At 41.2% G+C, this 13,690-nt stretch overlaps 1 protein-coding gene across 1 annotated transcript in view; it reads right to left on the bottom strand.

The window, feature by feature from the left end:
* The window catches only part of RFTN2 (raftlin family member 2), a 61,842-nt gene that overhangs the window by 12,567 nt on the left and 35,585 nt on the right, over positions 1–13,690 (bottom strand). Inside the window, exon 8 of the mRNA XM_012532604.3 lies at positions 1,947–2,025. Coding sequence (XP_012388058.1) covers positions 1,947–2,025 — 79 coding nt within the window. The remainder of the gene's footprint in view (positions 1–1,946; positions 2,026–13,690) is intronic.

The raw sequence follows: 13,690 nt of genomic DNA on the forward strand, positions 1-13,690 counted from the left end.
TTTTCTATTATAGCTATTACATACTTCAGCTCCAGACTGAACCACCTACATGTTCTGCCTTGAAATAATCTCAATACTCTGAGATTTCCTGCTAGGAAAATTAAAGATTTATCAAAGGAAGAAATAGTAAATCCGTTTAGAAGTAGAATTCTAAGCTATAAAATATATTACTCCTGGGCTTCTCATTGATGAAAACTTACCATTTATGTACTTCCTTACTATTATATAAATGAGCCAGAAATTTTATATTACAATGGATATAAATATAAAGATTACCCAAAGAAAAGCTACCACTAGACTACTGAATGGTATTTAAAGTTAAACAAAAAAAGCTCAAATAGTTTCAGGGAATCAGAGAACTGATATCTAACCCTAAGAAGGGAGACCATGAAGCAGCTGAATTTGGGTCTTATATCTTCACAAACACCAATTCCAGGGCCCTCAGTTAGTCAAAATCCCATGAGGCTATGAATTCTGTTGATCTTTCTCAAAAATGATGGCTGTTTGCAGAATGTTAAAAAAAAAAAAAAAAAGAAAGAGAAAAGAAAAGGCTGTAGCATGGTGAGAAGTTGCTTTGGGGAAGGAGAAAGAAGAATGAAAACCTTTTCTGGCCATTCTTTACATAGATCCACCTTGCTTCTTCTTAACCGAATATTTCTTAATGAACTCGTGAACCTGAGCCACTCTCACCGGGGTTGGGAGGCCCTGCTCACCTGTGGGCTCTAATTCAGTCTTTCTAAAATCTGTGTACTTGATCACTCTGCTCTCCTCCCATGGGAGGAATATCCTATCCACCTTTCCACCTCTCTACCTGCTTACCTATGGAACCAGCTAGAGTCTTTCCAAAATTAATGTGAGACAACGTAGCATGGCTGCATTACATACACTGTCAGTCTAGCTTTGCTAGTTTAGAAAACTTTAAAGTTTTCTAAAACAATATTTTCTTGATGTACAGAAAAAGAATCACTGCAAATAATTTTCTGGTCTATTTGCAAACTTCCTGTTTTGAAGGTTATGCTTTAATTAATTAATGCACAGATTGCTTCATTCAATGATACTATTCTAGGTGTGCATCTAGTAGGGGTCTATTAAGGGTAAGGTGACTTGAGGCTCAGCAAAGGGCTGAAAAATTATGACCTTGAGGAGACAATACAAAAGTGCTGTCAGAAGTCAAGATCACACAGATATCACGCACATTCACTTATAAGGCTTATAACTGTGGAGAGGAAAAAACTTTTCCTCTATCATCTTATGTTCAGTCTCTCAGACCAGCAAGTTAAACTAAAAAAAAAGATTAATAGGAGAAAAGGTTTGTTTTGGATGCACATGGGGGTTGCACAGAAAAGTGAAAACCCAAACAGGCAGTTAGACCGGGAGATTATATATCATTTTACAAGGGGTGATAAATTGTGGTGAAGTGACTAGACAAAGGAAAAGGGGTTTGGGCTTCTAGGGACAGTAGATTGTGGGAAGGCAAGTATTTGGGGAAACTAAGGGAAAAGAAGGCTTTAGTAAGGTTTGTTTGTGGGGACTACAGTCTGTGTTGTTTCCAGTGATAAGAGTCATTTCTGGTACAGGGGAGGGGGGCAACTTTACAAATGGAAATTTCTGTCACCTTTTAAAAGGGAAATTTATGCTCTGCTTTTGTCAGAAAGGGAGAGGGTAGAGAGGTCCTCCTGTGTCTGCTGTTTTTTAATTGCCTTTAGCTCAAAATAGTAACCCTTATGCCCAAGTGGCATATTTTAGAGTAATATTCTGATCCCCTTCAGAACTGTCTCACATGCCTGTTTGCTGGCACATTTCCCTTGTTGTATGCTGGTTCAGAAGACTGTTTCCTTATCAACTCCACACTTCCTCATCTGTTCACCATTTAGAATTACAAAGAGAGTTTAAGGCTTAAATGCTTCAGTGTAACATTTAGTTCATAAAGCATCAATTTTACTCACTTCCGGTGTTTGAGTGGCTGAATTCCACATAACTGGTCTCTGAAGGAACACAACCTGCTTTGTAGCCAAATTCCCTTCACTGCAAATTAAAACAATAGCATTAGTATTTGTAAATTAGTAATTCTCTCTATATTTCACACTTGGCTAGAATGTTCCCCATGTGTCCTTTGTAGAATAATCTTCTGATCCAACAATAACTAGGAAATACGATTCTATATAAGTTGCAGCAGATAAAACAGGGGAAAAAAATCCCTAAAAACTAAATATGGTCGTTACAAAAGAATTTATTTTATTTTATTTTTTTGCAGCACGCGGGCCTCTCACTGTTGTGGCCTCTCCCGTTGCGGAGCACAGGCTCCGGACGCGCAGGCTCAGCGTCCCCTGCATCGGCAGGCGGACTCCCAACCACTGCGCCACCAGGGAAGCCCCACAAAAGAAAATTTTAACGTTTAAAACTTGTCATCTCACTGTGCAAACATACTTAGTTTCATCTCTTTGTGTCACCTCCTACCCTTTATCAACATGCGTATTTCTGCATGTCTATAACTTCTGCGTATTTGCATTCTGTATTCTATGCTTATCCTTTTTCTTGTTTGTACAGTAGGATGATATTCTTAATAGCTGCATGATATCCCAAAGAATTAAGATACCAAAATGTACTAAGCCTTTCCTTTATTATTGTAAAATTAGGATGTTTCCAGTTTTCTGCTAATTATAAATAATGCTGTTATAAAAATATGTACAGTCTTCCTTATTCTTTATGACTTATTTCCTTGAGATAAATTCTCAGGAGTGGGATTATTAGGCCAAAAGGGTATGATTTAAGCTCCCTGGTATGCACTGTCAAATTTGTCTCATAAAAAGAAGAGACCAGTGTGGGCTGCCACGTGTGAGAAATTTTATATACACTTTCCATTGAGGGACTTCAGCCACAGCTATTTTCATTTTCAGATGCTTCTTTGTAGTCAGCTACTCAATATTCTCCTTATTTAACTACCATCATGGCAAATTACCCCTTGCCAAAGACTACTTGGGGTTTGGATTTCTCTGAAATGCTTTTCACAGTCTCCATGGATTTATGGGGAGGAGTGTCTGTAGTTAATGTTGCTCAGTTACGACTTTTATTATGCAAAAAACCCAAACAAAACCTCACTATTAGCTGCATTTTATGCTGAGCTCCTTTTCTGGAAAACAAATGCAACATTGAAACTCTGGCCCTAGTGGTCAACCCCACACCATTTGAAAACCCCAAACTTACTGATACTATTGAATTTTGAGAAACCGCAAATCTTCCCACAAAGTGGTAATGAGAGACGGCTTCTTTTTTATCTTTATTTTAAAAAGACTGCTTCTAGTCTAATCTTATTTTAGTTTGACTCAATCTCTGATTAGAAGAAAAGACTTGTTATGAAATATATCCTAACTTTTGGGAACAACTTGAATCATCAGGAGACATCAGTTATGACACAGGTAGGGACTAGCGGTGTATAGAACAGGCTGGTTTATTTGGGAGGCTGGGAGGATACTCGAAAGGCCAGTGGCTTTGGAACCAGATGAGCCCTGGGTTCAAGTCTCAACTCTACTGTAAAACAAAGAATGTTGCCCACCACCCAGTTCTACAAGAATCAAGTCACTAGCCACTGCAGCCGCTAACCTACAATTCACCGTGAAAGGAATTCCGGTGAAGGCACTCGGTGCTCTGGAAAAACAAGCCCTTACATAGCTAGAAATATTTCAGGAGAAATTTTTTTATGAACCTGGATTCTTACATCTTCCCATACTTAGAAAAGATCTAATGTCATTAACTGAGATACCTGTTCCTCATGACTAACCTTCTACCTGATGTGTGTCTGATTGCACGTGACCCTTCTCCAAACCAACAAATATATACTGACCTGCCCGCCTCACCTCTTGGGAGCAGTTCCTCAGAGCTCTTTGAGAGACTGTATCCTGGGCTAGAGTCCTTAGTAAGTCCCCAAATAAAACTGAAACTCACAGCTCTCATTTCATGTTGGGTTTTTTTTTCCAGTTGACACTACAATAGCCGACGATACCACCTCATAGCTGGTGACTTTGGCAAAGTTTCAAAATTCTCTTACATTTCCTATCAGGGCCTTTGTGATGGTTAAATAAGTCAGTGTGTATGAAGAGCCTCTACCGTGCCTGTCACTGGAAGGAGCACAGCAAATGGGATTTCCCTCCAGTTCCTCCATTCATTTAATGAAATGTGGGGTGGGTTAAGTGGGAGGAAAATATCTCAGAATTAAGAATATCTTCCAGAGAGAATAGTCAAGGGAAAGGGGACACAAGAATAGAGAAGACAAAAGGCTTCCTAGGTCTTTTTACCTCTGCGAAGCTCATTGACACTCAGTATGAATCTTTTAAGATTTAGCTCTTCCTTCTCCTCCTCACAAAACGTATTACTCAGGCACATCAGCCTATAACAACTCTAGCTTACAAAATTTTATGTTAATTAAAAAAATTAAAATGTCCCATGTTATGCCCAAATTTAAAAACAATTCACTCCTTGCCTCCCCCCATTGCTTCAGTGAAGGGAGAGATTTCTTAAACAATACACCAAAAAGGGTAAAAATTGATATATTTGCATATTTTAAAATTAAAAACTTCTGCTAATCGAAAGACATCATAAAGAGTAAAAAGACAAGCCACAGAATCAGAGAGATCATTGCAACACATGTAGCAAATAAATTAAGTCTCATCCAACATCTATTTAAAAACTCCTATAAGTACAATTTTAAATGTGGGCAAAAGATTTAAACAGGTACTTGACAAAAGAAAAATCTCAGTGGTCAATAGACATATGAAAATGAGCTCAATTTTAGTAGCAATTTGGTAAATACAAACTAAAACCACCCTGAGATCATACTATCTATACAGTTACCAGAATGACAAAATTTAAAAGTATGACCAATTTTTTGTTGGAGCAATGGGAACTTTCACATCCTGCTGGTGGGAGAGTTAGCTGCAATATTCAACTTGGAAAGAGTCTGGCATTTATATCTAATAAAGCTAAAGAAGTGCCCTGTGAGCCAGCAATTCCACTTCCTGGTCTACACCCTGGAGAAACTCATACCTACACACAACATGGATAAATCTTACAATGCTTTTCTTTTTAATTGAATTTTTAAAATTTTATTATTTTATTTATTGAAGTATAGTTGATTATATGACAATATTATGTTAGTTTCAGGTGCACAACATAGCAATTCAATATTTTTATAGGTTGTACTCCATTTAAAGTTACTACAAAACAGTGGCTATATTTCCCTGTGCTGCACAATATATCCTTGTTGCTTATTTATTTTATACATAGTTGTTTGTAATCTTACAATGTTAAGTGAAAGAGGCAACATGTGGAAGAATATATATAATTCCATTTTTAAAAATTCAAAACAGGCAAAACTAAATCGTACTGTTTAGGGATTCAAAGGTGAGTGGTAAGACTATTAGGCAAGATAAGGAAGTGATTATCTTAAACGTTGGGGTAATATTGCCTCTGCGTGAAGGGAGTGGGTGTGATAGGGAAACACATGGGGTACTTCTAGGGTGCCAGCAATGTTCTCTGTCTTGCCCGGTGGTAATTACGCAAGTGTTTGTAGAATTATAATTATGCACATTTGTGTTTTATGCACTTTCTATATGTGTGTTTTATTAACAAAATTGTTTTAAGAGTATATGTAATGCTGATATGTAGGAGAATGGTTGTGGATTTATACATGATAAAAATTCTCCCTCCCCTTTTACATTTATTGTTTTGGTAAAATCTGTATTGAATTCTACTTTTTTTTAAATTGAGGTATAGTTGATGTACAATATAAGTTTCAGGTGTACAACATAGTGATTCACAATTTTTAAAGGCTATCCTCCATTTATAGTTATTATAAAATAACTTGGCTATATTCCTTGTGCTGTACAATATATCCTTGCAACTTATTTATTTTATACGTCGTAGTTGTACCTCTTAATCCCCTACCTTTATCTTGCCCCTCCCCCCCCCTTCCCCCTCGCCGTCCCCTCTCCTTACTGGTATCCACTAGTTCTCTGTATCTGTGTGAGTCTGTTTCTTTTTTGTTAGACCTATGAGTTTTAAATTAGGAGAGGTCTTTAAGAATTCATTCACCTGTACCTACTTTTCCTTGAATATATCCTGCACTTTGCTGACTATGCTATGTGCTTATGGTTGCCAGAAAGAGGAGATACTTTGTGGTATTCATACTTCCACTTTACATCTTCTGTGCTCATAGCAGACATCATTAACTGATCACATTCTTTTCTGCTGATCCTGGTTTTAGAATCCTTGTTTTTATGGTGTTTAGGCAGCCACTACCCACAGACCAGTGCTGCTGTGTGAGATGACACCTATTTATTGTTCCTGGTTAGCCCTATCTGCCACCAGAAATATTCTCTCTAAAACTACTTTTGGAAGCTCTATTCTTTCGTAACGGTGCCTGCACCTCAGACTTCTCAGCCTCCACAGACCTCCTCTCCTCTTTCACTAATGTCCTCTACCATATTCACCTGCCTTACACTCAACTTTTTTCATTATTGCTTCCCCAAGGAAACTTTTTATACATTTTCTCCCGAATTCCTTCCCCTTGCCCCATTAAATTTTAATAACAAAGATATGCCATGTATATGTCTATGTACTGTGACCTTCTGGAGAGCCACAAACCTTTGTAATATCTAAGATTTTTTCACCTCCCCCATAACCAGTTTTCACCCCCTTGTGGTAATGTCACCTCTATTGAGAATATATGCTCTAGACCACTGTTCCACATTCGTTATTTGTGACTGTATTGTCTCTCCAAGTAGATTATGAGTTCCTGGAAGCCAGGGTCTGCCCCTGGAGCAGGTAAAATATTGCCTTATACATACCAGGCACTCAATAAATATTTGAGTTGAACTGAAAGAACTTTGTTTAAAATAAAATGCAAGAACGTGAATCGGTTTGAATACAAACTGAGCTGGTTTCAAATGAGTGGCTTATTTGCAAGTGCTTAGTCACTTGTGAAATAAACATCTTGTAAACAGATTCCATATATGGCTTCAAAATCCATTAGACTAGAGAAAACAAAATTGTTAGGTTAATTTGTATTTTCTGATTAGTTTTGCATCATCTTATACATTAATTAATTGCCATGGTTTAAAACTGAGTTCCCTTACTGAGTTTATGATTAATTTCTCTACCCAAAACTTCATTCGTTTTCTTGTCCCAACCCTGTTCCCCTCAGGATTGAGGCATATCAAGGAAAGGGGCAGGGGGGCTTCCCTGGTGGCACAGTGGTTAAGAATCCTCCTGCCAATGCAGGGGACACAGCTTCGAGCCCTGGTCCGGGAAGATCCCACATGCCACAGAGCAACTAAGCCTGTGCGCCACAACTACTGAGCCTGTGCTCTAGAGCCCGTGAGCCACAACTGCTGAAGCCCACGTGCCACAACTACTGAAGCCCACGTGCCTCAACTACTGAAGCCCACGCACCTAGAGCCCGTGCTCTGCAACAAGAGAAGCCACCGCAATGAGAAGCCCGTGAACCACAACAAAGAGTAGCCCCCGCTTGCCCCAACTAGAGAAAGTCCGTGCCCAGCAATGAAGACCCAATACAGCCAAAAAACAAACAAACAAACAAATAAATAAATAAAATCTGTAAAATAAAAAGAAAAGGGGGGTTGAAACCAAGCAGGACCCTGTGGGGCCTTTTAGGTACAAAAGCCCCTCTGTGTCCCCTGTTTCTTGTTTGTAGAACAAAAGGCTTTAGTTTTCTAGGTCTTTCCTGAGTTCTAGAGATCAGACACAAGCAGTTAAAGATTAGGACAAGAGGCACAGGACTCTTAGTTCTTCCAGAAGGGATATCTGATGCATATCTTTAAGTTGTTCTGTAGAAATTAAGACCCCCCACCCAGGTGGAGGATAGTGGCCACATGCTGACCACAAGCAGGGAGACCCCAGACTGGTTGGAACCAGAAGGTTGAGATTCCCAAAACATCGCCCTGTTACCTCACCACCAACCAATCAGAATGTCCACGAGCTGATCATGCATCCTACAACCCTCTCTCCTAACACTGTCTTTAAAACCCTTGCCTGTGGGCTTCCCTGGTGGCGCAGTGGTTGAGAGTCTGCCTGCCGATGCAGAGAACACGGGTTCGTGCCCCGGTCCGGGAAGATCCCACATGCCGCGGAGCGGCTGGGCCCATGAGCCACGGCCGCTGAGCCTGCGCGTCCGGAGCCTGTGCTCTGCAACGGGAGAGGCCACAACAGTGAGAGGCCCGCGTACCGCAAAAACAAAACAAAACAAAACCCTTGCCTGAAAGCCATCGGGGAGTTCGGGTCTTTGGAGCATGTTCTCCTTGCTTAGCACCCTGCAAATAAACTCTTACTTTGCTGCAAACATCTGCTGTTAGCTTGGCTTTCTGCACCATGGGCACATGAGCCCTTGGCTCGGTAACACAACTTAGAAATAAATGAGTAAAATCCTGCTTTTAAAATATGAAGTAGGGCTTCCCTGGTGGTGCAGTGGTTAGGAGTCTGCCTGCCACTGCGGGGGACATGGGTTCGAGCCCTGGTCTGGGAAGATCCCACATGCTGCGGAGCAACTAAGCCAGTGTGCCACCAACTACTGAGCCTGTGCTCTAGAGCCCGTGAGCCACAACTACTGAAGCTGATGCGCCTAGAGCCCGTGCTCCGCAACAAGAGAGGCCGTGATAGTGAGAAGCCCGCGCACCGCAACGAAGAGTAGCCCCCGCTCGCTGCAACTAGAGAAAGCCCACAAGTAGCAACGAAGACCCAATGCAGCCAAAAATTAAAAATAAATAAATTTATTTTAAAAATATCAAATAAACTTTACTTTTTAAAAGTAGAATTATAAAATTAAAGTTTAGCTTGCACCTTTGTAAGCTAGTCCAAGTTCCTTTGCCTTATGATCTTCATTTGTTTCTCAGGTATCAGTGCACGTGTTAAAGACAAAAAAAGGCACTTCCACAATTTAGCTCCTCCCATCCCCTCCTCCTGACAAAATGTTAGAAATTTAAGTTCAGATAAAGAAGTGTGGTAACTAGAAGTATATGTAATAGACAAATTGACTATTTCTTAAAAAACGTGGGCCTTATAAAAATGCTGCTCACTGCAAGATTGCTACAAGCTTAACTCACAATGGAATTACATAATACTCTGTCCACAGAAGTTAAATTAGAAAGGGAAGAGACTGTCATGAAAATGGACCAAACGTGAAACCCTCGACTCTCCCTCTACTGTATATAAATAAGCAATTCCTGCCTTGGCTGCCACTTGGGACTTAGAGGAACTTATTTGTGCACTTAAGTGTCTCAAATAACTGCAAAGACTTCTAGTGCTTCTGACCTGTGGTGACCACAGAGCTGTGGAGCCTTTTCCCTCAGGGGCTGCAGAAAATGGAAGAGGGGGCGGGGCGCCTGACACCACAGTGAGCAGAGGATTTTCTCTTTTTGTTGTTCACATCTTGTCCTTTATGACTAGATTTTTTTTTTTTTTTTTTGGCTGTGTCGGGTCTTCGTTTCTGTGCGAGGGCTTTCTCTAGTTGCGGCGAGCGGGGGCCACTCTTCATCGCGGTGTGCGGGCCTCTCACTATCACGGCCTCTCTTGTTGCGGAGCACAGGCTCCAGACGCACAGGCTCAGTAGTTGTGCCTCACGGGCCCAGTTGCTCTGCGGCATGTGGGATCCTCCCAGACCAGGGCTCGAACCCATGTCCCCTGCATTAGCAGGCAGATTCTCAACCACTGCGCCATCAGGGAAGCCCTATGACTAGGCTATTTAATATTCTCTGTACAGTATAACTTGATTTATTGTACCAAAAGCCCCCGCCTTTAAATTCTGTCTTCTGAGATATAAATGAGGGTGTACACTTTTCTTCTATCTTGTGTTCTAAAATGCTTTCTCTTTCAATGTTAGGTTATAATTCCATATTTCTGCACGTGCATCAGAATCACCTTGTATTCTTGTTAAAATGCACATTCCCCATTCCCTGCCCACCCCAGATTATTACTGGGGAGAGGGGAGCTGATCTGAGGTGGCCAAACAGAGGGAACTTTGGCTTCTCCTTCCATTTTCTTCTGGAGATTATTTTAAGGTCAGCAATATTAGCTGCTTGTTCAGCTAATTTGATCCTCTACCAGATTTGCCCTGAAGAATTTAATGTAAATTTTCACCTTGATTTTTTTGAAAAGGATTGGGCCTATTTGTATAGTTAATTATATAGTGATAAGGATTAAAAAGGGATTCTGGCAAGTTTTCAGGGCTGATAACAATAACCCTTGAATAAGGTAGTGGTATCAGATTACCACATCTTGATGTTTCCATGGTAACACAGCTTTAAACCTCAGTGGTATGATCTTGCCTAAGGTAATGGAGCCAACAACCTTAACCTAAAGGACACTCTGGGAAAACAACTTTCTGCAATCTGATAACAGGATGTATTTGTTTGTTTTTATTGAAGTCTAGTTGCTTTATAATACTGTGTTAGTTTCAGGTGTACAGACAGTGATTTAGTGTTTTTGTGGATTACATTCCATTATAGGTTATTACAAAATAATGAGTATGTGAGCAGATAGGGTGGTTGGGGGGTCCCCAGAAAAAGAGAACCAGGCACAACTTTCTTGACATAAGAGAGGCCATTTTGTGATCTAAGCCTGTCCGCAATGCTTGCCCTTGAACAGGTCTCAGCAAATAATGACCTTAAGGGAAAAAAGGAATGCAGGAACAAATGAAAAGCAGTCATGAAACAAGAATTCAGCAACAAAACAGTCCTAGGTCCTCCTCAAGGGATGTCCATAACAATCTTATACAGATCTTTGAGTTCTGCAGGAACTAAGGCCCCACCCAGGTGGAGTATGGTAACTACAGGCTATGACCTCAGCCTGGTCAGAACCTAAGGAATGATGACATTGACCTTTTCTGACTCTTGTGATGTCAATCAACTAAAGCTTAAACTCTGGTTAACCTTCCCCCCAATTCTATGCAGAATTCTCCTCTGCTCCAGCCCCTTCATGAACACACATGTACCCTTAGCTTGAAACTCCCCTAGTTTTGCTGTTCGGGGGAACACTGCTTTGGGAAAGATCCCCCATGTTCTCCTTACTTGCTGCAAGTAATAAATCCTTCCTTCTCCTGATCTTGGCTTGGTTGTATATTTTGGCTTGACACCTACCAGGAGGCGAACCCAGTTTTCGGGTAACAGGTATAATTCCCTGTGCTATACGGTATATCCCTGTTGCTTATCTATTTTAAATGTAACAGTTTGTATCTGTTAATCCCATAAGCCTAATTTGTTCCTCCCTCTTTCCCTCTTCCCTTTGATAACCACAAGTTTGTTTTCTATATCTAACAGGATATATTTGCGTAAGGAAAGAAATGAGAGGAAAATACATTACGTAGAGACCATTCAAGTTTTGGCTTAGGTGACAGAAGAGTAGAAAAAATTGAAATGACTTAAGACATTTTTGTTTTATATGAGTCAAAAATATTTAAGGAAGAAAGTTTTCACTGGCAGTAGTTCTAAGTTATGTTTTAAGACATGTGGGCCCAAAAAGAAAGATGATAACATTAGTTTCTCTGGGTATGAGCATAACGTGTAAGCATGTATCTTTATAGCATCATTATTTATTTCTGTCCCTTTTATTGACTTGTAATACTCAGTGATGATTTTGTATACAGTGAACTACAGTACTGACATTTTCTGAAATATCCTGATTTAGGACAGGCCAAGCCATCATGCTTTTACAATTGGCTTCAACTTCTTAGGGATTCTGGTTCTGCGAAAGGATTAAATCCTGTCTAATAGCTCTAATTTATTAGCCTAGTATGCACAGGCCCTGCATTATCTTGCTTAATCATCAAGATAATCCAGTGAGGTTGATATTGTATCATTTTCCAGATGAGGAAATTGAGACTCAAAGAGGTTCCCAAAATCATATGGCTGGTAAATGGTGAAGGTGTAATTCAAATGAGATCTGCTTAGCTCAAAGCCTGGACCATTCTTCTAGTTTCAGAAACTAAAAACTTTCAGGCAATATCCCCCACCTGGACCAAGATGAACTGCATGTAATTTTTTTGTGTGTGTGTGTGGTACGCGGGCCTCTCACTCTTGTGGCCTCTCCCGTTGCGGAGCACAGGCTCCGGATGCGCAGGCTCAGCGGCCATGGCTCACGGGCCCAGCCGCTCCGCGGCATGTGAGATCTTCCCGGACCGGGGCACGAACTCGTGTCCCCTGCATCGGCAGGAGGATTCTCAACCACTGCGCCACCAGGGAAGCCCACACGTAATATTTTTATTTACATTTAAAGATGACCTGGCTCATGAAAGAATGCTGGTTGTGGTCCATGAACTCACAGAAATGATAAACCATCTTTGAAGAAGGAATCAGTCCATCTGAAGAGTGTATTAAAGGGAAAAATAAGACAAATAAAGACATGGAGCTGCAGCAAGGGGACAAAATGGATGAAGAGGAAAAAGAGAAGAAAACCATGTCTCAAACCCCAAATTCCGCAGGACAGGACTATGGTGCAAAAAAGGGTTTACCAGAAGTTGCCCTCGGTGTTCCTTTTTACCTGATATCATCTGCACAAAAAAGTTGTGGTGGAAAGTATTGTGGTACCTGCCCTATAGCCCTGCATCCCTGAGGGGTCCCCTGGCAGGACTCTTGCAGTTTACCAGAAAAATGTTCCATAGTTCACAGTATCAGGGTCAGTTCTTCTGGATGCTGGCTCTTAAGAATTCACAACCTTCTAGATTAGAGAAGAGTCTGGAAAAATATGTATCAGCCTTTTATCATTGGTTATTTTATAGTTATTATATATAGTGGTATTAAATGTTGAGAAATGTTTACTTCCCATGTTAAAAAAAAAAAAAAGATGACCTGGCTGAAGGTGATTCCTATCCTGTGTGCACTGGAGCAGCTAAGACCAGCATGTGACTGTCATAGGGTCAGCATATTTGGACAAGAATAAAAAGGCCCTGCCTTGTGTGGAGGCTTGTGCCAGACACTGGTGGGTGGGGCTAGGTGATGAGGCTGCTAGCTGCAGGGCCTTGGAGGGTCCTGGTAGCCCCTTTGCTAATTTTTTTTTTCTTTTTTGGCTGTGCCCCGCACGGCTTTTGGGACCCAAGTTCCCTGACCAGGGATTGAACCTGGGCCACCACAGTGAAAGTGCTGAGTCCTAACCACTGGACGGCCAGGGAATTCCTGCCCCTTTGCTATTTTAATTGCACATAAGATGAGTCTTCACAAGGAGGGCCTGAAAGGTCCACTCTGCCTCCACGGTGTCTTGGTGGATACCAGGGGTACTGAAGAAGTTGGGAATGGTGGTGAGGCAGTGGTGCTACCTCTGCTCCAAGGATAACATACAGCCACTCCTCACTCCAGTGAGCCGCCTAATCACTTGGTCCAGCCTGTGACCTTACGCAGTTTGACACGCAGGACAAGGTGGTCAAGCCAAGCATGGCTCCAGGCTCCACCACCCTTCCCCATCACAGTATACTTGAGACCTCTTCCTTCCCACCTTTGGTCTCAGTCTTGTTCTCATTCCCAAACCAAGCAGGAGATGCTCAAGGAGTGCCAGCCCGTGTTCTATGGCTCAGCATCCAGCCTGTTAGTCTTGCCGTCTAACCTAGTGCCTAGTGAGTCATTCACGTCACTTTAGGAAATATTTAGACTCATGGGAACAGAAGCCCTGAGTGGATAGGAGGGAGGAATGAAAA

The sequence above is a fragment of the Orcinus orca genome, chromosome 7 (assembly GCF_937001465.1).
Source record: "Orcinus orca chromosome 7, mOrcOrc1.1, whole genome shotgun sequence".
Lineage (NCBI taxonomy): Eukaryota > Metazoa > Chordata > Mammalia > Artiodactyla > Delphinidae > Orcinus > Orcinus orca.